The 26,245-nt window shown below is 43.1% G+C and overlaps 1 protein-coding gene across 2 annotated transcripts in view; it reads left to right on the plus strand.

The window, feature by feature from the left end:
• LOC148019695 (Nucleotide-diphospho-sugar transferases superfamily protein) overlaps positions 1-26,245 on the plus strand; it is an 80,972-nt gene that overhangs the window by 10,006 nt on the left and 44,721 nt on the right. For both annotated transcript variants that reach the window (XM_087699832.1, XM_087699833.1), the window contains exons 3-4: positions 5,438-5,486; positions 5,590-5,696. In XM_087699832.1, coding sequence (XP_087555958.1) covers positions 5,438-5,486; positions 5,590-5,696 — 156 coding nt within the window. The remainder of the gene's footprint in view (positions 1-5,437; positions 5,487-5,589; positions 5,697-26,245) is intronic.

Raw genomic sequence — 26,245 nt, forward strand, 5'->3', positions numbered from 1 at the left:
GTATCTGAGGACGAAAGTCCAAAGTAGTAGTGTTGTAGACCAATTAGATAACCCTTGTTGAGAAACCACATCATTCAGTATAGTTTCCCTCCTCCATCTCTATTTTTGGTTTCCATTTACAACCCCAAAAAGGCTTTTTGGGTGCTTTCCGAGAGAGTTGGGGTGCCACTCGAGAGACTTTAGTGGGTGACACTCTAGACAGTCTATGTCTATAGATACACCATTGACTCCACTCATTCATACACATTGATCCCCCACTCATTCTTTCTAACCTTCTGGCACCCTCTTCCATCTCTTCATTGCTACTCACATCCGAACTAGAGGACATTGTAGTTCGTGGTCTACATCTTTTCCTACACCAGGCGCCCTATCTTCCACACCTTCTAGGCTACGTTTTGGGCTGTAGATTCTCTTTCTCCAAACCTGCGATCATCTCCATCATCTAGCGTGAGATTGTACCTGCATTTTTGGTTGCAGTTTCTCTTCCTTCACTTGGTGATCATCACCTCCATTTGGTGTCTGCAGGCACGCATTTTTGCTATCAGATCATCTCTCCCTACCTAGTGATAGTGCTCTATATCTGGTGTTAGCTTCTCAGGTTGTGTTTCGTAGTGTGATACCTCCCTAGCATTGGTGACCTCTTTGATAGGCACTTGCTACCTTAGATACTTGCGTTTTTGCAATTCTTGCTCCATTAGGGGTTGGATTGATTCATTTGGCAGGCCATCCTATTGATCTTCATTTTCGAGAGTACATGTTCATAGCTGGTGATCTTCTTCGTTGACTCTGATGCATTAGAGGGCTGCGTTTCGCTCCCTCGATAGTTGTCCTTCATCTTCGGATTACCTTTAATATTCCATTGCCCAAAGGAGTGCGTTTTGCTCCCTTCACTGTGTAGATTCCTTGCAAGTTCTGCCACCCGATCGAATAGGACAGTGCAATCACTTTTAGAGTTTCGGTTCTATTGTATCAACTTTGTTCACTTAGCATGATTCATTATCTTCCTTCTTTTGTGCTTTTTGAGTTTTTCTTCTCTCTTAGTGTTTGCTGTACATACTTTGTTTTGCTCCCCGCAAACCCTACTGTCTCTTTGGTTTGCTTTCAGAGCAGTCATCTCTTGACATGGTTGTTGGAAAAACACTTCTTTAGTTGCTCCACTTCAGTTAGGGTTTTGCACAGATAACCCCAAAAAGGATTGGTGTCCACATTTTGGTCATTTTCGTCAGTGAGCGCCTACTCAGTGGTGTGGCACTCTGGATAGTTGAGGCCTATAAATAGACCGTCACTTCATTCATTCCTCCATGCTCCTTAGGAGTGGTGTGATGGAGAGACACATGGTGTTATGCATAAATGGTAGTGCTAGGTGATGGATAATGGGGGAAAGTGTAATGTGGGTAGGATGGGGGATGCGGATATGGAGTGTAATTCAAGGTTTTGGAAAGATGATGAGAGGTGATCAAGGTGTGATGTAGAAGAGGGTGGGATGGGAGGGAATTGAGAAGTGTGTGTTACATGCTCAAATGAAACATCAGTTGTAGATGTACTTAAATTACGTCTGCTTTGAGAAACCTCTCTATTGAAGTTTGCATAGATGGATTGCCAGATGTTCCAAATGTTGTATATCCTCCATGATCGAAAAGATGGCAAGCCTCACCAACTGGTCCGAATTTGGTATTAAAACTGGTAGGAGGGGTGTAAAAATCACCATACTTGTTGCAATAGTACTCCTCAAAGTCCTCCTATGTCATGTGGGTGAAATTTGGAATAGGAGTAGAAAAAGAAGGTGACGGTGAAGGTGGAGTGTTGTCCTCCTCATTGAGTCCATAAACCGTCTCAGGGCCTCTAGTGATGGAGAAGCATGATAGGATATCATAGGAACTAGAGAAGGTGTCTGTGACTTTGTGATTCGGCTACGAGTCGGATTGTGTGCCTTGTGCAAAACCAAGCTCCCCACAATATCTGCAAGATACTCTTTACAAGAGCATTGGCTTTGATACCATGTGAAGAAAACTGCTAGGGTTTGTACTGAGGAAACATAGAGTGTGCAACCACAACAGAAACACAAAGAGATAGACACAAACATAGAAAGCAAAACTCAAAACTCAAACACAAATAGAAGAAGGGAGAGAAGAACGAAACTTTGAAGTGAATGAATACTGTAAATGAATGTAGGAGTGTACAGATACTGAAGGGCAAAGCAAAGTGTCGGAGAGTGACGTCCACCAGAGATGGATCCCAAGTCTGTGACCACCAATTGGAGTGTAGGATGGAGAGGATGCAACGAATACAAGTGTCAGGACTTGGAGCACCAACAAACGCAAGCTGGATAGGTGTGGAAGAGGGCTGGCAGCTGTCGCCTAATGAGGAGCTGTTGCTTGATGGAGGAAGCTGTTGCTTGGAGAGAAGACACCAAATGCAAGCTGTAGATGTAGTCGCCAGTTGCTGCTAGGTGATGAAGAGGTCCAAACGCAGCAGCAGAAGGCCGGCTGATGAGGGAGATGGGCTGCCAACTGTTGCCTACACACTGGAGGTGCAAATGTAGCAGAGGGAAGGTGTGGTAGCAGTCACTGTGATTGGATAGCCACGTGTGTGTGGACTAATGACTGAAGTCTGCACTTAAGGGTGAGAAACTTGCACCGACAGGGTGAGGCTGAATGAGGGCAGCTTGTCTATTTATAGTTATTGAAGGGTGCCCCAAAGAATTAGGGTTTTTGGGGGACCATTGAAATTCTCTCGGATTGCTCCCCTTTTTAGGGTTTTTCATTAAGTGTGTTTTGGGGCTGTTTAAGAATGCTAATTAGCTGAAAAGTGTGTTTTAGCTCAACATGTTGAGAGACCCTTCACACATAGTTTGTGTTTTACATTTTGCACGGGGGACAACCCCAAAAAGGGGCTGGGCGCCTACAGTGGGGCACCACCCTAGATAGTCTCTTGCCTATTTATAGGCTACCTTTGTCACTGGTTCGACATGGCTGATCCTTTAGTCCGTCACTCCCACTCTCTCTCCGTCAGTCTTCTGACTCTCTCTCCTTCCATCACCTTCACCTCCTACCATCATGTGCCAAACTGCACCATCTTTGGAGCTGCGTTTTGGTGGCTGCCCTCTTCCTCTTCCAGTTGGTGCTCCTCTAGAGTTGGTGGCATCTCCTTTGAGCCCGTCCTTCCCGTGCTTGGTGCTCTCTCCACCTGACGTCAACTCCTCTCTTCTTGGCATCATTCCCATAGCTTGGCGTCGTCTTTCCACTTGCTGGTGTCATCAAACAGTTGGCATTCTTGCTCCTCTTCACTTGGCGACCATCATCCAGTTGTTGGCGGCACTCCACATCCTGCGGTTGCTAATCTGGCAGCTTGACATCAGCTTCTCATCCGGCCCTACGTTTTGGTTCCTGGCTGCTCCTACACCACCTAGCATCAACTCATCAGGCTTGTGTTTGCAGACAGAGGCTTCATCGACTGTCTCCTTGCTCCTAGGTACGTGTCTTCATCCTTGCATTTGCAGATTCGTCAATCTTTGACGGTAGTCTCCCTACTCCACATGACACCTCCTCATCTTACATTTGTAGACTCAGAGGCTTCTTTGGTAGTCTTCCTGCACTCGAGGGCATCCTTTGTGCTATGGCACCCTTGTATCGGATTCACTTCACTAGCATGATTCATCTTTCACTATCTTTCTGAGTTTCTTCTCTCTCAATGTTTGCTGTACACACTGTGTGTTTCCCCTCACAAACCCTACTGTCTCTCTGGTTGCTCAGCCATTTTGACATGCATATGCTCTAGTGGAGGAATCTTGGTGTCACGGCAAGCTATCCATGGAGCTTGTGTGACCATAGGAGGTGCAAGGTGGCTAGCTTGACAACTTTGCTTTCAAAGGGGATTATGGCATTTGGACTTCTTCTTCAAGGTGCTTTCTCATGAAGGTGCATCCAACAAAGTGCACATTGCTAGCAGTTGGAGTATCCATGGTGCATCTCGGGTGTTCTTGTTATTTACTTTCCCTTGTTCTTTGAGACAGGGTGTTAAAGGTGGTCATATCACAGGTTCATAGGTGCCCACGATCTAATTTATGGGCACTCTCTTTATTCCGTATTCGGTAATTGGCCAAACTATTTTGTGGTAGGACAACTCCTTTATTTTTGTCTATGAAAGGAGGGAGTGTGGCCACAGTCCATTAATACTTGTATTTGCAAATTCTTGGTATGGAGGGAGGGAGCTTGTGGAGTGTGTGAGCTAGCGCTCAAACATTGTACTTTTGATTTGCATAGTGGATTCCTTGTCACGGTTAGATGTTGTGCATTGTCTATTTCATTGATCTTGTGTGTTTGTTTATTCGAGTGCTTGTTTTTCTCTTCTAATAATGTTTTGCGCTAGAGTTTTGCTTGCCACATTGTGATGTTTCCTAGCTAGTTCTTGCCTATCGCAGGGAGTTGCAAATTCACCAAATAAGAAGAGCAACTTTTTGGCCCAAAACTCCATTATAATTTCTCTCTCAAAATTTAATTTTAGAGCTTAGAACTTGGGAAATTGTTTGGGACCCAAAAATACTAATTGCTACCCAAATTTTGGGCATCCACATTTTAGCAACTTGTGATCAGCCTTCTTTATCATCGGTGGCACATCAATGTTACATCATTATGCATGCCATCAAGCAATCACATCATCATCTTGCTGGAAATATGAAGCTCTTGAGGGCTGATGGGTAGTAATACAGATATTGGGCAGAATAAGCTGCCATTTTTGACCTGCAAAACAGTTTTTAAAGGCAATCTTGAATTTCTGTGAGATCTTCTTGAAACCACATCTCTTCAAAGCCAGACAAGCTGCTTTGATTTTGAAACCAAAAATGCAACTGTGCAAAGAAAAAGTGAGCTGTTCGGACTGTTTAGTGTTTAGAAAAGTCGAACTCTACTGATGACACTCTGCCTTGATAGAATATGCCACATCTTTGTACAAAAACACTGGCTGACTTGAAGATGAACCCATGAAAGTGGGAAGAGTGAAAGAACAGGGAAGATATAATTTTAGGATTTTGTTTTTGAATGAGCTTGGAAACTGATTGAACTGTACAATTTCAAGGCAGCCCGAAATTGCTGTAAAAAGCCCACTCAAACATGTCCCCTATTTCCAAATGTCCTCAATGGGCCAACATGGTTTTTCGGCCTAAAAAATGCTAAAACTTAGAAAACTGACAAATGTCCTTATGTCTTAGTTGAATTATGTTGACAGTTTGGATGATTAGGATCACCAGCTTTGACGTTGTCTAGCTTGCACCTCTTGCTGGGCCAGTCGTATCTGAAGCGTCATTTTTCTGAAAATTCTTCCCCCTCTTACTCCCCTTGCAATCATGTCTTTGTTTCAAATACGTATGTATGATGTATAGCCCTTTAGAATGCTGTGCTTTCGATATCTGATATGCTTCTGTTGCTGTTGAAATTTACAGAAGCACCCAGTCAAACATGTTTTTAGAGAATCCTACCTCACTAGAAAAGGTGGGTAGGATTGCTATATTCCTCCATATGACTCAGTTGGTTCAAAGTTGCAGTTTAACATGCCACTGTTTGTACTATTTGAATGACTTTGTTTGGTCTGCAGGTCCCTTGCCCTTCCTTGTTTGAACCTGCAGGAAAGTACTTGTCCTTCATCATGCCTGCATTTAATGAAGAGGCAAGACTATCTGTTCACATGGAGGAGTTGCTACGGTATACAATAATTACTGGTGCTATTTATTTTTCTGAACCAGTTTTTCCCACCTATCAGCTTAATTTGTTTTGCAAAGGTTTATGCAGAATCTTTTTGTTCTTTTAAATACTAGTTTAGCTGGGGTTTACCCGTGCTGCAGAAAATTACGAATAGTATTCACAGTGATGAAGGCTACATGTGTAGCAGTTGCCCAAAATCAATCATATAGGGAACAACGAGGAAATAGGACATGCTTAGCCCTAGCGTGAAGCCCAATTCTTGAGAGATTCTTGAAGAGAGACATTAGGAAAAATGATTGCTTGCCTCTAATCTTGTGATGATCTATACAAAATAAACAAATCAACTATGCAAGACCACTGAAACACCTCCATGAGATATATGAGGGGAAGCTCACAAAATCATATAAGCATGAACTGATACAAGAATACATAAGTCCCTCATAGCTTAGTAAGAAGGTAATATTTGACCATAAACTGGAGGAGTTGGTGTATAAGGACGAGTCCAACTTACAAGCTATTCAATGAAGAATGTAGCACTCCTAAAACCACGAGGGAATTTCATGTGGTAGACATGTTAATGAATGGAGAAAACACACAGACTCTCTTTAGCAAGCAATAATGGCCCCTGCGTATGCTTGGTCTTTATAAAAGAACTCACAATTGCCCACCCATGGTTCACATGTTGGGATGTCAAAGCTCAACACAAGCTGATACTCACGTACCTTGATGAACGTTTTTGCATTCATATCAATGGTGTGATTGGTACCTATATTGGCATATGCTTCTATTGATAATCTATAGCTGGTCCACCTACTCGAGTTATTGGATATCTCTCTATTAGCGTGTTCGATTGTATCAAATGTTTTGTTGGGAAAGCAGTTGTTGAATTTGGGCAGTGAGAAAACTGGGTAGGCAAAATTGTCTTTGGCATTGCTACCTTTTTGGCTTACCCAACAAGACCTTATTGGTAGGTGTGATGCTCTAACATTTCCCTCTGGACACAAACAAGAAACTTATATAGTCATTTCCACTTGTCTTCTCGTCTTGTAGTATTTCTTTTTCTTTTCGTAATGGCCAAGAAACTAAATCCTCTGGAGGGAGAAGGCCAATGTGCTGAACAAGATCTAGCTGCCAGTGGAGAAGACCCTTGAGCCTAACAACACGACCTTTGGGAGGTAGAATCGAAGATGAAGGCATTTTGGGTGGGCCAGTTGTGCCAACAGCCTCGGAATCTAGGAAAATGGAACAATATCTTCATACATGGCCATGTAGGAGTGGGATATTTTGTCTTGCCAAAGACCAATCGGAGGGACACAACAAAGGTCCCACCATAGCTCTTCAGGGTGCATGTAATCTCTCTCTCTCTCTCTCTCTCTCTCTCATCAACACCTGTGATTGTGGTTTTGACATTTGTACTCTGGGTTTTGGTTTTGAACTTTTAAGCAAGGCCAAACATTTGAAAAAAGAAAAACATCTAAGTCCCATTGGAGTTTTCACTGCTTTTGTGATCATTGCAGGCTTTTGGATAGTCCATTGTGACACTCTTGTCCAAGATCTTGATGTCACTGGGGTGGCCTCTTAGGTGAGTCAAAAGAAGGTATCCATTGCCTTTATGATCTTGTTAGCTCCTTGGGTAGTTGTGAGTTACATCCTTTGCTCGACAGCTTGGTCTCTTTAGTGTGGGACCTTTTGGGTTGTGACTAGAGCCTTGTTTTTACTCTCTTTGATCCCACTTTTTGAGCCTGAGGGGGGGTTGTTAAGCTACCTTAACTTTCCATTTAAAATATCATATTTTCTAGCTCTTAAAACAGTCCCCAAAGAGCATTTATTCAATTAAAATGAGTCTGTTTGGCTTGTTGGCAGTGCCACTTGTAAAGAAATAGTTGACCACTACAGATAAACACAAGTGTATGACAAAATACACAGTGTAATAACAGAACTCAGAGGTGAAGAATAATTCAAAAACGATGAACATTGTAGAATGAATAATGAATAGGTACAGTGCTCAATGCAGTAAATACACTATGTAGAGTGCATACAAAACCTCAAACTCCTGTGTCTCTGAAGGACTAGGGCAGAGAGATGAGTTGGAGAGTGTGTCATACTTCGTATGGATCTCAAAATGCAATAGGCAGCTTCTGAATCTGATCAACAGCGGCAAACATAGGTCTGTGTTTGGATCAGGCTGAACGTGGTAGTGACAGCTCGAAACCATGGACAGCAGGCTGGGAAAAGTCAAGAGAATGATGGTGACAGCAATTGGCTGCAAAACACCCGTGGAAAAGTGGGCAACTACAGTAGACTATAAATGTAGACTAGATGAGCTTGCAGCAAAAAACACAAGGAAATGGAGACTCTTTGATTGATGACAATGGTTGGAACTAGTGTGGACAGGTTGGAATGGTTCTATGTGTAGCAAAGGCAATGTTAGGAGTCTGAACAGGTGCTGATGGAAGGCTGATCATCACCACAAACTAAGGTATCCACCAGACTTTTGGCAATGCTGATAGTACTTATTCCTTTTGGGGATATTTTGGCAACGCGGTTTCAATTGGGGACGGGAGTTACTTTGCTCCTCACTACTTGACTCAGTCTTGGTGTTATTCTTTCCACCACCTTGCTTCACCTTTTGGGAAGTCAAGGCGTCCTGTGAATATGAAAATCGGGCTTGATTATGAAATTGATCAAACAACCTTGCGAAATGGAAGAGTTGACATTCAAACTCAATTACCAAAATCTTGCATGAAAGCAGAAACATAAGGAGCGGAAATAGAAGCAAACACTTGTGTACTTGACACTAGAGTGGAAGGAGGGGAGAATATGAAAATTTGTACTTCATATGTGCTTCTCCAATAGGATGGCCAGTCCCATATGAAGGTTCCATTCTTCTTGCAAAATCATTAGACTTGTGTCTTGAATCTAAGGGTGAATAATTAATGCTACCTTTGAGTTGTTGGGTTCAATGCATGAGGATCAAATTGTACTCGGCTCGTGAAATCTCATATGGTCCGTAAGCACCATAGTAGTCAAATGTTTCTTTTCCTTTGTTAGAATATGGCAGGGTAAGCCGAGAGGCCCACTTCTACTCGGTTCTCAGCAAAGGTTGTTTGGGAGACTGAAGTGGTGAGGATGAGTTTGAGGCCATCTTCCCTTCAAAGTTCTTTAACTTAGATGTCGAGCTTTTAGATCAAGGCCTAGGTTTTTTAGAGAGTTCCTAGCTCTAATACCATGTAAAGAAATACTCGAGTACCAAAAATAAACACAAGTGAACACCAAACACAAAGTGTAACAACAAAACTCAAAAGTGAAGAGTAGCTTAGAGATTGTGAACACTGAAGAATGAATAATGAGTAGATACAATGCTCAATGCAGTAAACACACTATGCAAAGTGAATACAAAACCTTGAACTCTCATGCCTCTAAAGGATGGGGGTAAATGTAGAAGGCAGCTCCCGAATGTGATTAGCAGCTGCAAATGCAGATCCTGTGTCTTGATCGGCTGAACATGATAGTGGGAGCTTGGTATTGTGGGCAGCAAGCCAGGAAAAGTTAGGATAATGATGGCGATAGTAGCTGGCTGCAAAACACAGCTGTCAGCTGCCCCAAGAGGAGTAGGTGATTGTTGGAGAATGCAAACACAAAGATCTGGAGACTCTTGACTAGTGAATATGGCTGGAAATAGTGTGGACAGGCTCGAAAGCTGTGGCTTGCAGCAAATGCAATGTCACCAGGCTGAAGACTGACTGCTAGGTGCTGATGGAAGGCTGGTTACCACCACAAACTGAGGTATCCACCATGGAGGGGTATAGACAATAGTGGAGAAGTGGGCACCAGCTATTGGAGGGCCTGAAAATACAAGATGGGCTGAGTGGATAGGCTGCTCCTAGTTAATGCATTTTTTAGCACAACACGACCTTGTTGTTTACATTTGCTTGGAGGCTATATTTTCTCTTTTGTTGGTATTTGTGTTTGGTGCTGCGCCTTGTCAGTTGCACATCAAGAGCTGCATTTGCTGTCTTGGACAGCTGCCCTAATGTTATGTCCCTAGACATCCGCATGGGTGCTAGTAGCATTTGTGAAACCGGCCTTTGGAAGCTGAAGGGTAGAAAACAACATTTTAGCAAACACTTAATTCAACTTAACAGTAAATTCAGCAAGAAAACTCCAAACACAACTCAAGCTAGAGTGCTCTTGCACCATACATTGATACTTGTTGGCTCTAAAGCTTGGCTTGCCTTTGGGTATTTTATGAGATTACTGAAATATGCTCGAAATTGGTTACAAATGGTTGTATTTTAGTGATTTCTCGTGAGATAACTGATCCATGGGTGCACAATGGCCTTGACACCTTCATTGTTGGCCTCCAACCAGCTATAGAGTGTTCAAAATTGCGAATGAATACTTTAGCTTGCCAAACCCTAAAAATGATAGCAAGCATGTGAACTCAATTTTACGGAGCATTTGCTAAGATAGCTCTCTTGCATAATCTCTGTGTAGTTCCATTATATTTCTCTTACAAACAAGGGGGGCTTCTTGTGATGAAATTGTGAGTGTCACTTCCTTCGCAACAAAATTGCCTAGAAAGTGCACTGGGCTTGAGATCTCAAAGAAGAGGAAAGGATCTCAATCCATAGTACTACCATAACCTGTTTTTTTGATATTTAGCTAAAAAACAGTATCATACCTTGTTGTATATGGAGTTATGAGGCTACCTAATGGAATCCCCATGCCAAGAGGAGAAAAATTGGTTGTTGTTCATGCTTCATCCTAATGGAATCCCTTCTTTTGCCTTGGCCATGTACTACATGGCCTGTATACTTTTCATCACATGTTCGAGTGTTAAATCTTTCACCACCAGTGCAATGGTTACCATGCCAAGAGCTAGGGGTACCAAAATTAAAGTTCATTTTAATTAAAAATCATTGGGATGTTTAATTAAATCATTAAGTTTATAAGTTCATTTCTCATTCTAATGACATACCTATCCCTTGAAGCATTGCAAGTGACCTTGATTGCAAAATTTAAGATCCAATACATCATACTAAATGACCAATACATGTTTTTCAACAACCAAGCATATTGCCATTACTGCATGTATTGTCAATACACAATTGTTTATATATGTTTCCAAGTAACCAAGTATGCCGTTGTTACTCCATGTACTGCCAATGCACAATTATCTATATATGTTTTGATGTAACCAAGCACGTTGCTATTACACCATGTTCTGGCAATGCACGTTTTTTAAAAAAAGATGGTAGTTACTGCACTAGTATACAATCAATCAGAATTGTACAAATCCTCAGCTATGAAAATTGTACTCACTGCACTAGTCAATAACCCAACATAACTGTAGAAACACAAGTGTCTAGTAGGCTGATCATAGAAGTACGTGTATGGAATCTGCAAGATCTCCAAACAGCCTCTGGATATGTGAGCATATTTGTACTAAGAAAGTAGAAGCACCACTCTCTCTTGAGCATCATGCAATGCTCCAAATGTACGCTTTGCTGAGCCTGACTGAGCTCGGATTGAAGTTGGCTCCAAATGAAAAGCATCAAGGTAAAGTTGTAACAAATGAGGTGATTCTATGAAATCATCCTCCTCCATCCATTTTGCATCAAGAGGTGTATAATTTTGAAACTTCACCAAATAGCGATGGAAGATTTTATCATTGACCTTCCTTTTCTTATGTGCCAATATCTATCTACGAACCAAGATTTCATCAAGTTCCTCAACCTTTGGCTACATCTCATCATTGATATCGTCAAGCTCATCACCATAGAAAGGCCTAAGAAGGCTCACATGAAAAGTATTGTGAATCTTCCAATGATTAGGTAGCTTCAACGTGTAAGCCACCTCATTGATCCTTTGCAACACTTGGAAAGGACCATAATACCTCATGTTGAGTTTAGGGAAAAGATGCTCTTGAGTGCAGCGATGCGGAAGCATAGGACAAAGATTGATAGAGAGTGAATAGAGAGAGAGAGAGAGAGAGAGAGAGAGAGAGAGAGAGAGAGAGAGTGTAAGCACATAAAATCTGCAGTGTAGTATGTTGTATAAGAGTGCAGAAATATACATGGGGACAGAGGAAATATTTGCGTGTGTCTCCGACTTGATGACCCTGATCTCCGTCAACTCGAGCACAGTATGTCTCAGCCAACAGATCTCAAGACCAGAATCTGAATGAATGACTGAGTGTGCCACCAACTGGCTATTTATAGCCAGAAAATAAAGAATGCCCTACAGCAGGTTGGCTGCAATAATTACAGTTGACTGCATCAAAAACAATAAAAAACTGTTCGACTGCAGCCTGCACTGTCCGACTGCAGGCTGTTGATATCCGTGCTGTGCTAACGTGGTATCCTGCTTTGTCCGTACGTTGCTGACGTGTCCTTTGCACTTTGTCGTACTGCTGTCCACAGAGAAACCCTAAGCCAGCCTGTCTAGGGGATGACTCTACCGCTAACACCCCCTCTCAGATCTTGGACGAGGCATCAGACTAAGGGATTTGGAATGCTGACGAAGTAAAGCTTGGGGAAGCGCCTTCGTGAACAAATCGGGAAGATTATCCTTTGTCTTGTAGTACTCCACATTAATGGTCCCATCTAGAAGCTTCTCCCAAAGGAAGTGATACTGGATCTCAATGTACTTCATCCGAGCATGGAATACAAGATTCCGTACCAAGGCAATGCGACTCTCATTGTCACACTGCAGAAGAGTAGGACGAGTCTGGGGGCAGGCAAGCTCCTCCAACAATCTCCGAAGCCACACTACCTCACATGTGGTGGAAGATGCTGCCCAATACTCTGCCTCAGTAGAAGAAAGGGCTACTGTGAGTTGCTTCTTGCTACTCCAAGAGATAACACCTATACCCAAGGTAAAACAATAGCATGTAGTAGACCACTTAACACCTATACCCAAGGTAAAACAATAGCATGTAGTAGACCATTGTCGGTCCACATCGCTAGCCCAATCCGAGTCACTCCAATCTGCAAGAACAAGATCTAAAGCATCTGTACCTGCTGGATAAGAAATCCCTAAGTCAAAGGTCCCCCTCAAATACGGAAAAATCCTCAGGGCAGCCTGCCAATGCACATGTTTGGGTTCACTCATGAACCGTGCCAAAAGACCCACAGCAAAACAAAGATCAATACGAGTGTTTAGAAGCCAAATCAAGGATCCAAGCAACTGACGGTAGCGGGAAGCATTTATCAAGGAAGAATCGGAGTGTGAACTAGCCTTCCAGTTCAGATTCATAGGAGTAGTAATGGTGTGACAAGTCTCCATCTCAAAAGTCACCAAGAGCTCCTGAATGTATCTATGCTGAGAGATGAAAAGCCCGCTTTGAGATTGATAAATCTCATGACCCAAGAAGAAATGAAGAAGGCCCAAATCTGTCATCTTGAACGTCTGATGTAAAGCTGTCTTGGTCTTGTGGACCTTCTGTGCATGATCCCCTATTAGAATCAAATCGTCAACATACAACACAAACAACATACGACCAACCTCGGAAGTGTGCACATAAAGTTGCGGATCGGCCTTGGAGCGCCCATATCCCAACTTCGATTGAAGAAATGAGTTGATCTTCTCGTTCCATGCATGCGGAGTCTGCTTGAGGCCATACAAGGCCTTCTTCAACTTGTAAACTTTTCCATCCGAGGATCCAAAGCTAGGAGACTGCTCAACATAGATCTCCTTATGCAAGTTACCACTGAGAAATGCCGACTTCACATCCAACTGATAGACAGGCCATCTCCTATGGCCAGCCAAAGCAAGAACAACTCTAATAGTCGCCATACGAGCAGTGGGGGCAAAAGCATCATGGAAATCAATGCATGGGCATTGAGCAAAACCTTTAGCAACAAGGCGAGCCTTGTGCTTGTCCAAGGAACCATCGCTAAGGTACTTGGTCTTGAAGACCCACTTGACGCCAATCACCTTTTTATGAGAGGGACGAGGCACAAGAGACCAAGTGCCATTCCTCTCAATAGCCTCCAACTCAGTTTCAATAGCCTTCCACCAATGATCAGACTGCAAAGCATCCTTCACAGAAGTGGGTTCACGATCCTGTATAATACGGGTCATCAAACAATAGTTAGAGCAAACAAGCTTCGTAGAATGTGCCTGGTTCCTTCGTGACCTCTGCAGTCCATCCTGCAGTTCCCACTGCTCAGGGACCCCCTCGATCCCTGAATCTCGGATTGTGTCACAGGCCCAATGAGGAGGAGGATAAACCTCTCTCCGTCTCTTCATCTGCTGAAGACTCGGGAATATCCACCGATGGAAGTTTCTCGACGGTGGCCGGTGGAAATAAAGACTCTGAATTAGAAGAAGAATCTCCATCAAGAGGCGTTGGCTCCAAAGGAACTGTCTCGGGAGCCCAACTCTCCCTTGGATCTCCAAGGACGGGGTGCTCCTCATTCCCCTCAGTGGTCGGAACTTTCACGAACCGGACATCGCAGCTCGTGTAGACATCCCGCTTAACGGGATCAAACAGACGATAACCTTGGGACTGGGAGCTGTAGCCAACAAAAACCTATCGTCAGAAAGCCGCCTCGAACTTGTCACACAGTGTCTTCGGGATGTGCACATAAGCGTCACACCCAAAGATCCTGAAATAAGAGACGTCAGGCTTCGTCCCAAAGTAAGCCTCAAAAGGTGTCAGCCTGTCAACGGCTGAAGTGGAAGATCGATTGAGGATGTGAACTGCGGTAGCCATTGCCTCAGCCCACAGAAAGTGAGGTGTCTGTTGGTGCTCCATCATGGTATGCGCCATCTCGATCACACTTCAGTTCTTCCACTCCAAAATGCCATTCTCTTGAGGAGTGTTGATGTTAGCAAACTCCTGGTGAATGCCCCTATCTGCACAAAAACGAGCAAACTCATTAGACATAAATTCATCTTCCTTGTCTGAACGCAAGGTCTTCAGTCGCTGGCCAGATTGGTTCTCCTCAAAGAGAAGCCAATCCTTGAAGTGAGAGAAAGCCTCCTACTTCAAAGTCAAGAAATAGGCCCATGTCATCCTGTTGTAGTCATCTACGATCAACATGAAGTACAAGCTCCCCTTTAGGGACTCGGTCCTCATCGGGCCACAAAGATCCGTAGATACAAGCTCCATGGGTGCAATAGACCACCTCGAAGCTTTGTTGGGAACTGCATCTTGATGCAATTTTCCACGAATGCAGGAGACACATGGTTGATGGTTCACCACTATATCGGGCAAACCTTGGACAAACGATCCTCGCGATGCCTTCTGAAGGTACTCATAGTTCAAGTGGCCAAACCGAGCATGCCATAGCTCGGACTGTGTCTGAGAAGTAAGAAGAAGAGAAGTAAGAGCTGTAGAAGACTTCAATTTGTAGATGCCATCCTCCTCACACCCTGTAGAGAGAACCTGCCTCGATCCACGATCAAGGACTCGAACAGTATCACTGTCAAACTCTACCAAGAGGCCAAGAGCACAAATCTTATGAACGAAAAGTAAGTGATACCCCAAGTCTGGCACATGCAACACCTCGGAAGTATGGGTACCACCACATCCATCTGGAATAAGCTGCATCCCACCCCATGCAGCAATAGACACCGAAGAGTTGTCTCCAATGAGAATCTGCCTACGCGAAGGTCGCATATGGGCAACACCAACGGAAGGAGTCATATGCTGTGAGGCACCACTGTCCACAATTCACTCTCGAGCTTGGGGAGTTGTCATCGCAGCATCAGAAGTTTTTGGTATAGAGTCCTCAATGACTACTAAATGTAGAAAAGCAGCTGATGAGGGTGCAGCCATCGCTCTGGAATCCTTCGTGTCCTTCTTCTTGGTGTCCCTCTTGTCTTTGTCGGGGCAATCCTTCTTCCAATGACTGGTCTTACCACAAATATAACAAGTTGATTCCTTCTCCTTATCCTTTTTGGATTTGTTGTTCTCCTTCTTCTTCTTTTGATCCTTTCCCTTCTTCTGAGAGGCTTGACCAAAGCCTTCGATTTGGAAGCATTCTATCCCTTCAACTGTTCCTCTTGATCCAAGACCATAGGAACCAACTCTTTCCACTGAAGAGTTGACTTCCGCCCTGATGCAATAAGAGCGGAATAGAAAGTTCTGAATCGTGGCGGTAACCGAGACAACAAAGTGATCACCATGTCTTCAGAGGAAATAGGCTTCCCCGCATTTTGAACCTGTATCTGAAGCTGCCGAAGCTTGTTGATGTGTTCTCGAAGTGAAGAAGACTTATTCACGGACAAGGTCCGCATCTGCACCTCCAAAGAAACCCTCTTCATCAGGGTCATCCGGTTGTACATCTGATCGAGCTCCAGCCATATTTCTCGAGTCACCGTCAAGTGCTCGATGTGAGCTATCACGGCTGTAGTGCAAGACAGAAACAGAAAAGATCGAATCTTGGCATTCAGTTTGTCCCAATGAGACTGGGCCTTGGTCAACTCCGCATGAGCATTGGAAGAGAGTTTGGACTCATTCCTCACCGAGGGCCTGTTAATCTCCTCCATCACGAGTTCCGCCAAATCATAAGACTCCAAAATGGCCAACATCATCACTCGCTAGATGTGGTAATTGTCACCATCAAGCTTTTGATCAGATGGAAGAGCCGGTAGGACAGGTGAAACCAGCCTTCCTCCTCGGATAGGGTGGTAAGTCCTTGATTACAACTTAATTACAGCAACAAACAATAAATACAAATCTGAAAATAAAAATTTACCTACTGATCTTGGATAATGCACACCCGATTGGCCCCAAAATTGGCGCCCCTTTCGGTATTTCTTTAGCTTTATTGAAGAAAAAGTTGACTTACAATGGGATTCTCCCAATCCCTTTTAGTATTTCAACTTCCCTTACTGTCAAAAGGACCAGCAAGTCTCCAATCTATTTTCCCCCTTGATTCGAGCACTCAATTGGCCTTCACCCACTTCATAGACGATGGAAATGCCCCAAATTCAATGGCTGGCTAGTCCTCCACTTGAATTCAGCTGAAATTCACCTTCAGTCCTGTTGAATCCAAGTCTTAGAGCTTCCAATTTCTAGCATGCTTCCCAAGGCTGCTGGTAAACCCTAATTTCTGCTGTAAATTAGGGTTTACAGCAGAGAAATTTGTAATTTCTCAGTCTCTAAGGGTCCAAATGTTGAGATCTTCGGAGCAAGGCTGTGAAATGATTGGGAGATGAGAGGGAAAGCTGTAGAGAGAGAAAATTCAGAGTTTTGTTGCGAAGAATGACAGAAAATCAGTGAACTGCAGCTGCTGCCCTGCCACAACAGCATGTAGATGCAAAGAATTGAAGAAAATCAGTCATTTACTGCTGCTGCCCTACCTCAATAGCCTGTGGATGCTGTCTCCTGCTGTTGATTGGTCTTCTTTTGCCCCTGGTTGCCTCAGAAGGTCCTCCAATGGTTGCAAATCAGACCAGTAGCCTCCTCTCCCTCTCTTTTGCAGCCTGAATTTATAGAAATGCCTCTCTTCAGCCTGTAAAGACGTTTTTCAGTCTTGCATGGGCATTTTTCACAAGTGGTAGCCTTTCCAAATGGTTTTTTTAGCATTTTCATAATTAAATATTAATTTTTGGCCTTAAAATACTGAAAATCAATATAATAATTATTTTGGTGCCTTGAAAAATAATATGACTGGCCAATAATTAAATTGGCTAGGCAACTTGCCTCTGCGCTATCTTTGACCATCAGATTGGCATTAGGTACTATTAAACGCCGCTTCTCTAGTGTCACCAATTGACACTTATGGCCAAATGAATGACCTAGGCCGACAATTGGCACCAGATACCACTAAGTACGTGTGTGGCATAACTTATAGCAACTTTTGCCTTTGATATCCTGTGATTTCTTTGGGTCCTAGGCTCGTAAATTTACTTAAACCCTAGTTGCACCTCACATGTGCAACATTTACTTGATCATGTGATAAAGAATTAATCGACATGTTAAGTGAGGTTTCAAAAATACACGTCCTCATGACAGCCCTCCCCCTTGAAATCCTTGCAATTGTCCTTGATTGCACTGCCAAATGCATCAAAAGCAAAGTACTACACTGGAATTTCCATAGGGCATCATAGTCAACACAACATTGCCCATTGCTGTTCAACCATTTCATATGCCCAACATATGCTGAAAATTACCAGCCAACATTACGTAACATAAGACTCACAAAGAATCTCAAAAACATTGCCAGATTATCATGTGACATGTCTATTTCTCATGAACTCATCTGGTAAAACCAAACCATAGCATAGCATAACCAAGCATAAACCATCGCTAAAACATCAATGGCATCATAACATGTTCTGTTGTCCATGGAACTAGATGTAAACCATTGAAAACTGAGCATAATCTGATCATAAATTGATCACTTTTGCTGATTTGAGGATTGATCACAAACTGTTGCAAATGTGACCCCAAACTGATCACAAACTCATTGCAAAAACTGACCATCAGTGCCAAAACTGATGCATAACTGATCCAAAAAGTGACCATAAACGGTTCTCAAGCTGATCAAAAACTGAGCTGAAAATGATCAGAATTTTGTCTCAAAATTGAGGCAAAGTTCATGCTAAATTGTTCATAAGCCGATGGAAAAGTATAGTTTCTTTGCTCGGGTGAAACTCATACTCATCTGCATACATCTCACAGTGACTAGTACACTAAGTAGTGATCTCATGACAAATATACTGTCAGCGCAATACCTTGGATGCATGCTGAATACACTCGAGATCCACTACATACGAGAGCTGTCCCTAACTGGAGGAGGGGAAGTGCTACCTCCCCCTTGAGCATCAGCTAATACTCCAAACCCTTGCTCTGTTGAACCTGACGGAGCCCGAACTAAAGTTGGCTCTAACTGAAAGGCATCTAGGTAAAGCTGCAACAATTGAAGATGGTCTGCCAAGTTATCCTCTTCCATCCATTTAGCATCTTTGGGAGCTTCAAATGAAGGGTTTGGCATTATCTTCGGTGCATCTTGCTGTCCCGAAGATGTAGAAGACGTCTTATTCTTCTTGCCTTTGCTGTCCTTAGGAGCATTAAAAAATCGGGTAAATTGAGGATTGTTTGTCAATTCAGCAAAGAGATTTGCTGCCATCCTCATCTGATTTTTGAATTGGTAATCAAATTCCTCTTCATTTTGCTGGTCATCAGCCTCCTTATGCCCGGAAGACCGTGCATCTTGCCGAACAGCAACATTTTCAGCTTGTTGTCCATGGCCCGAGCCTTGGTCAAGGCCAGGCATTGCATTTCCTTCATTCCCATGTGAATGTTTATATTGAGAGGCATCATCACTGTTGAGTCCATCTCACTGTATGAAGATATATTGCTGTAATTTCTCAGCTGAGAGTAAAAATCAGCACTAGTACAAAGCTTTAACTTGCAATCAGGCGCCTTGGGCCCACCAAATCAAGGGATTGAGTAGTATCCCGGCAATGGAACCGCGAAACCAGCCTTCCTCCTCAGATAGGGTGGTAAATCCTTGATTACAACTTAATTACAATAGCAAACAATAAATGCAAATCTGAAAATACAAATTTACCTACTGATCTTGGACAATGCACACCCGATTTGCCTCAAAATTGGCACCCCTTTCGGTATTTCTTTAGCTTTATTGAAGAAAAAGTTGACTTACAATGGTATTCTCCCAATCCCTCTCGGTATTTCAACTCCCCTTGCTGTCCAAAGTGACCAGCAAGTCTCCAATCTATTTTACCCCTTGATTCGGGTACTCAATTGGCCTTCACCCACTTCATAGACGATGGAATTGCCCCAAATTCAATGGCTGGCTAGTCCTCCACTTGAATTCAACTGAAATTCACCTTCAGCCTTGTTGAATCCAAGTCTTGGAGCTTCCAATTTTTGGCACGCTTCCCAAGGCTACTGATAAACCTATTAGGGTTTACAGTAGAGAAATTTGCAATTTCTCAGCCTCCAAGGGTCCAAATGCTGAGATTTTCGGAGCAAGGCTGTGAAATGGCTGGGAGATGAGAGGGAAAGCTGTAGAGAGAGAAAATTCAGAGTTTTGTTTCAAAGAATGACAGAAAATCAGTGAAGTGTAGTTGCTGCCCTGCCACAACAGCATGTAGATGCAAAGAATTGAAGAAAATCAGTCATTTACTGCTGCTGCCCTACCTCAACAGCCTGTGAATGCTGTGTCCTGCTGTTGATTGGTCTTCTTTTGCCCCTGATTGCCTTAGAAAGTCCTCCAATGGCTGCAAATCAGACTAGCAGCCTCCCCTCCCTCCCTCTCGCAGCCTGAATTTATAGAAATGCCTCTCTTCAGCCTCTAAAGACGTTTTTCAGTCTTGCATGGGCATTTTTCACAAGTGGCAGCCTTCCCAAATGGTTTTTTCAGCATTTTTCATAATTAAATATTAAATTTTGGCCTTAAAATACTGAAAATCAATATAATAATTATTTCGGTGCCTTGAAAAATAATCTGATTGGCCAATAATTAAATTGGCTAGGCAACTTCCATTCCCGAGTGTCTTTGCGCCATCTTTGACCCTCAGATTGGCGTTAGGTACCATTAAACGTCGCTTCACTAGTGTCACCAACTGACACTTATGGCCAAATGGATGACCTAGGCCAACAACTGACACCAGATACCACCAAGTACCTGTGCGGCATAACTTATAGCAACTTTTGTCTTTGACATCCTGTGATTTCTTTGGGTTCCGGGCTTGTAAATTTACTTTAACCCTAGTTGCACCTCACATGTGCAACATTTACTTAATCATGTGATAAAGAATTAATCCACATGTCAAGTGAGATTTCAAAAATACATGTCCTCATGAGAACAGGCACCTTCTTGTCCATGATCGCCTAGAACTCCAAATCAGTCTTTGTAGATATGTTCACCTGCAACGCCTACACAAATGCAAAGTCATCCCCCTTTGACTGTGTAAACGCAGCCTTCTAGGGCTGGTTCCTCCGCTGCCCAAACCTTCTTCACCCGCCGGAGGCGATGAAAAAGTAAAATCTGCAATGGAAGGCCTCAAACACAGCTTTCCTCCCCTTCAAACAGCAATAACCTACAACAAATTCACCGATTGGACTCCTTTCCCGCACGCCCATGCTCGCTTCAGCCTTGATCTAATGCGCAGCCCTCCCGCCCTCCCTCGAATCCTGGAAACGCAGCCTTGTATCGCACTGAAATCTCCTCTTCAGATAGGTTCAGCACTCAAAAGTCAGTCCGTCTTCACCCCTCTAATACCATATCAGAGTGCAGCGATGCAAAAGCGTAGGACAAAGACTGAGAGAGAGTGAACACAGAGAGAGAGAGAGAGAGAGAGAGAGAGAGAGAGAGAGAGAGAGAGAGAGAGAGAGAGAGAGAGAGAGAGAGAGAGAGAGAGAGAGAGAGAGAAGAAGAAGAAGAAGAAGAAGAAGATAGTAGTGAAAACGCATAAAATCTGCAGTGTAATATGTTGTATAAGAGTGCAGAAATATACAGGGGGGCAGAGGAAATATTTGCGTGTGTCTCCAACTTGATGACCTCAATCTCCGTCAGCCCGAGCATAGTCTGTCTCAGCCAACAGATCTCAAGACCAGAATCTGAATGAATGATTTAGTGTGCCACCAATTGGCTATTTATAGCCAAAAAATAAAGAATGCCTTGCACCAGGTCGGCTGCAATAAATGCAGCCGACTGCAGCAAAAACAATAAAAAACTGTTTGACTGCAGGCTGCTGACATCCGTACAGTGCTGATGTGGCATCTTGCTCTGTCCGTATGCTGCTGACATGTCCTCTGCTCTGTCGTACTGCTGTCCATAGAGAAACCCTAAACCAGCCTGTCCAGGGGATGACTCTACCGTTAACAGCTCTTTACCCTTCATTTTCTTTAACCTGGCCTTTTCAAAGTGTAACAAGACCCAATCACCCTTTGCGAATGCGAAAGCTTTGTGGTGATGATCAATTGCTTTCTTTTGTTGTGCTCGAGTCTTTTGGAGAGCTATCTTTACTTTAGCATAAGCTTCATCTAATATCTCGACATACTTGTTGGCCTCAAAGATTTTATCTTTTGTATGCAAAATGGGTGGGACTTTAGGGTGGTATCTATATTCTCAAAAGTGCCTCTTCAAAAGGGACTCATCACGCAAGGATCCATGTCACTCACAATAGATTGTGGCATGCCATAATATTTAAAAATTTTAAGCATGAACAATCTTGCTACGTGATCTAAAGTTATCTTCTTCCTCACCGGAATGGAATGAGCTTGCTTGCTAAACTTGCAAATAATGGTCCATATCCATCATTCCTTGTAGGTGTCCTAGAAAGATCAAAGATAAAATTCATGGCTATACTGTCCCACGGTCTATCAAGAATAGGCAAGGGCTGCAGCAAACCCGATGCCTTTTGTCAGTCAAACTTGACCTTTTGATAGACAATGTATATGCACACAAAGTGATCTACATCACGTCTCAAAGCTGGCCAATAAAAAAAAGTCTCAATTGCTTTCATTGTAGCATCAATGCCATGATGCCCTGTATACAGAGGTGCATGACTTTCAACCATAACCTTGGCCCTTAATTGCTTTGTAACACTTGACCATACATCATAAGAAAACCCTCTCTAAGAGTATAGTACTTATAGTGTTGACCATTTTGATAACATATCATAGACTCTAGCAAAGTTCTCATCCTCTAGATATTGTGTCTTTATCTCATCTAACTCATGATGATATGCTATAGATACTACTAAAACTATGGTTTCCTAGACAGTGCATCGGCCACGCTATTCTTTTTACCCTCCATGCACACTATCTAAAAGTGAAACATGGATAAAATGTTGATCCATCGCATATGTTTGTTTATCCTCTAGGATCATAGAAAATAATATGCATATGATTCAACAATGGAGTTTGCTCAATGTTCTTCCAATTCAACTGTTATTGCTTATATTTGACATTATCACTTTTTGGCTCTACCTTTTGGATTGATCAATGCTCTCGCAAGTTTTCAACAAATAATCCATGCTTTATTTTGTTCGTATCTAGGAAAATGGATAGTTGTTTTCGTCGATGATATCCTAATTTATAGTAATTCGTTGGAGGAGCATGCCAAACACTTGCGTATCGTCTTATGTTTCTTAAGGCGAGAGTAATTGTTTGCTAAACTATCCAAGTGCCAATTCTTTTGCATGGAGTTGTTATACCTTGGCCATGTCATCTCGATTGATGGCGTTCAGATTGATCTTGAAAATGTATGAGTAGTACTCGATTATTCTATTTTGGGGACCATAAGACAAGTAAAAATTTTTAAGTTTTTATGGGTTTTTTAATAAAAATTCATCAAGGACTATGTCCATATTGTTGAATTCTTAGCACATTTTTTCAAGGGTATTTGAAGCAAGAAGAAAATAAAACGAATACCATAAAGAAAAGGCCTCTCTATCTAGGATGGTTGATGATTATATCTCCTCCATTGCATCCACCATAAGATGATAGAGGAGGCCAATGGTAGCCCTCTCCATGTCCGTCATGCGAAGCACCTTGTAGATGGGAGTGACGGCAATGAGAATGCTTCTCACATCCATCCAAAATTCCTCCTTTAAGCAAAGCCCTTGAACGACCTTTGCTTCTACTTGGCTTGATGTGGACTCTCCTTGAAGCCACTTCTTGAACTCATCTAACACGACCGTTTTTTGTAGCTTATTGTGAATGTCATAGAGACTCTCAAGGAGAAGCCACATGACCACAAATTGAGTATAAGCGATAAATTGTAAGAACTCGGACCTTGGAGTTGACAAAGCCAACGATTGTGCAAGCATTGTTGACAATCCTTGCCACCCATTCCAACTTGCCTATATCTTCCATAAGAAGTTCTAGAGAATGTGTAGCATATGGCATCCATACTATGGTTGGAAACTCGGCCTCAAGTTTCCGCCCCATACATGTACAATTCGAGGCGTTATCTGTGACAACTTGCACCACATTTTGCGGCCCAATCTACAAGATTATACATGATGAATTTAGAATAAATTTGGGAGGTTAAAAGAAAATAGAGATTGCAAAATAATGGATCTAGAAGCATTACCTCAATGATGGCTTGCCGTATGTGCCGATACATGAACGAGCATGTAGTTCTCCCTTCTCTTGTGCCCGCATCCACAACTCCTAGGAAGTATGTGTCAAGTGGGTAAGAGATGAGGATGTTGATGATCCCCCTTTTAATGTGGTCACTCCATCCATTGGATAGGATAGAGCATCCATACTTCATCCAACGGGCACGCAGGGGCTCAAGGGACTTGTCAATCCTCTCTCTCTCTTCATCGAGTTTCTTGGTATGCATTTCATTGTATGTGACACTGTGCCATCCCTCACATGGACGAACGGCGGCAATGGCTTTCACCATCCACTTCCATCGATCCACTTTGAGAATATGGAAAGAGAGATTGCACTCAATTATGGTGCGTGCAATCTCTATTTCGGCTTGCCTTTGGCTGTCCTTAAGAAAGGAGAGAGGATTGGAAACTTGCCCTGTTGCTTGGGCAAGAGTGGCTTGTCTCTTGGGCATAGGTGCACAACTCAAATGGGCTTTTCTAGATGGGATAGAAGAGGCCCCTCCAATAGAGGAAACCGAGACAGTTGGAGAGGGATCTTTTTTTGCATTCGAGACCTCGTGATTGGGAGAGATCATTTCCTCACTTCCCCTTGAAAGGCATTTGTGTCGCTTCAATGGCAAGTATTTTTGACAACAATCTTCATAGACATTGTCGAGAATACCGGGGCATGGTGTGGCATGCCCTCCTAATTTGCAAAGGTGGATGAGAAGGCGAGTGACGGATGAGATTTGGAGCTTTGGGCAATACTTGCATTGTCACTTGCAAGTGTTGGATTTCTCCTTTACTGGTTCAGAGTAGGCACAATGCAAACGAAAGGCCTTGTGGAGAGGGGGTGCCATTGATTATGTATAGAGAGAGCCTAGAGGGTCATGGGTGGAGGGTGAGATGATTGAAGAAAGGAGTGGAAAGGGTAGAGAGCTCGAAGGAGTAGAGAGCTTGAGGGGTGGAGAACTTGAAAGGATGAATGAGATGGAGGGCGGGGAGGATTTTTATAGAAAGGGAGAGTGCTTTGGGGTTTAGGGTTGGGGAGAGAGAGAGAGATTTAAATTCTGAAATGTGAATGGTGGCCCATCATCCATGGGAGAGGATGGTTGCATTGTGCCATTGTGTGCATAGGAGAGACAGAGAGATGGATGAATCATGAGAGAGGGAGAGGGAAGGAGAGAGTTTTTTAAACTTGTTAGTTTAATCTAAACTTTTCTCTTGAGTCTTTGTGTGAGAGAAAGAAAAGAAAGAAAGAAATGAATAGAGAAGAGAGAATGAATAAAGAAGATTCAAGAGAGAAAGAAGGAAAAAAAGAAGTAAAGAAAGCGCAGAAAAAAAAGGAGGAAAATGGTCAGAAAAAGTGACCGTTTGGCTGTTGGCTCATGGGAGGACAGGGCGCAGTCGTGTGGGGATCAAACCGGACGGGTCCGGATGGGATGGGACGGGTCCGGATGGGACTGGACGGGTCAGATGAGTTGACCCGTCCATCAGATGTGGACAACTCTGGGCATGTCTATACCACATCTTTGGTGATGTTATAGGTGTTTGAGCTTGAGGGAGGTTTAAAATCTACTAGGTCTCGTTGCTGTTCTGTTTAGAGAAAAGCTTCGCCAAGTGGGCTTGCTTCTTGCTTCGCACAAGGTGATGAAGGGCCATACATGATTGCGAATGCATATGGATCCCATTTATGTGGGACATTCTTGCTTGGAATGATCAACGATTTGTTGTGGGCTGTGCGTGGTAGTAGATGAATGGAGTGTTCTAGTGAATTGTGTTGCAAAGTTCTCTAGTGGCACATGGGGGTTCACATTCTGCATAGGTGGGGGTGATCTCCCTGGTCAGTGGTATTAGGGGTGTCTTTAGGGGATGATCAATGGTGGTGCTTGATCAAAGTGGGATGCGATGTTGAAGGAGAGGTATGCATGCTCAATAGCTACATCAATAAGACATGGTGAAACTGTAAGAGTCTGTATGTCTGATACAAGATACAATGGCCCCATCAGGCCGTTTAATGTACTTGCACCAGGTCTATTTGTTGTAGACTGCACTTTACGTCTCGTACTGTATGCATGCTTATTTGAAAAGCAAGAAATGTCTTAATCTTTGCCATCTAGAGAGGCCATTGAAAATGGCAAATTCCTGTGCCCCTCCTAAATCCAACAGATGGTCTCCAGAGTCCATACTCTTGATGACTTCTTGTCTTGGGAGATCTTGTCAAGTCTCAACTCTTTTGGCACTAGATCCTTGTACACAGGCTCCTCACTCTCATAGAAAGGCACTTGATGATGTGGGCTCCTCAAACATCCGCATATTGTCCTTATCACTCCATTACAGTTCCACATTGTGAGTTTTAGATGCGTCTCATTGGCCACTTCCATCATGGGCACCTCTTTGCGATGATCCGATGATCTGGATAAGTTGCCCCCTTGCTAGTCTTGTATGCCTGTATGATCCATGGCATGCATTCCCTCATACACTACTTGAGCTGGTGTGAGATTATCCTT

This window comes from Lygodium microphyllum, chromosome 19 (assembly GCF_053477565.2).
Source record: "Lygodium microphyllum isolate KBCC chromosome 19, Lygodium_microphyllum_v1.1.10, whole genome shotgun sequence".
NCBI classification, from domain to species: domain Eukaryota; kingdom Viridiplantae; phylum Streptophyta; class Polypodiopsida; order Schizaeales; family Lygodiaceae; genus Lygodium; species Lygodium microphyllum.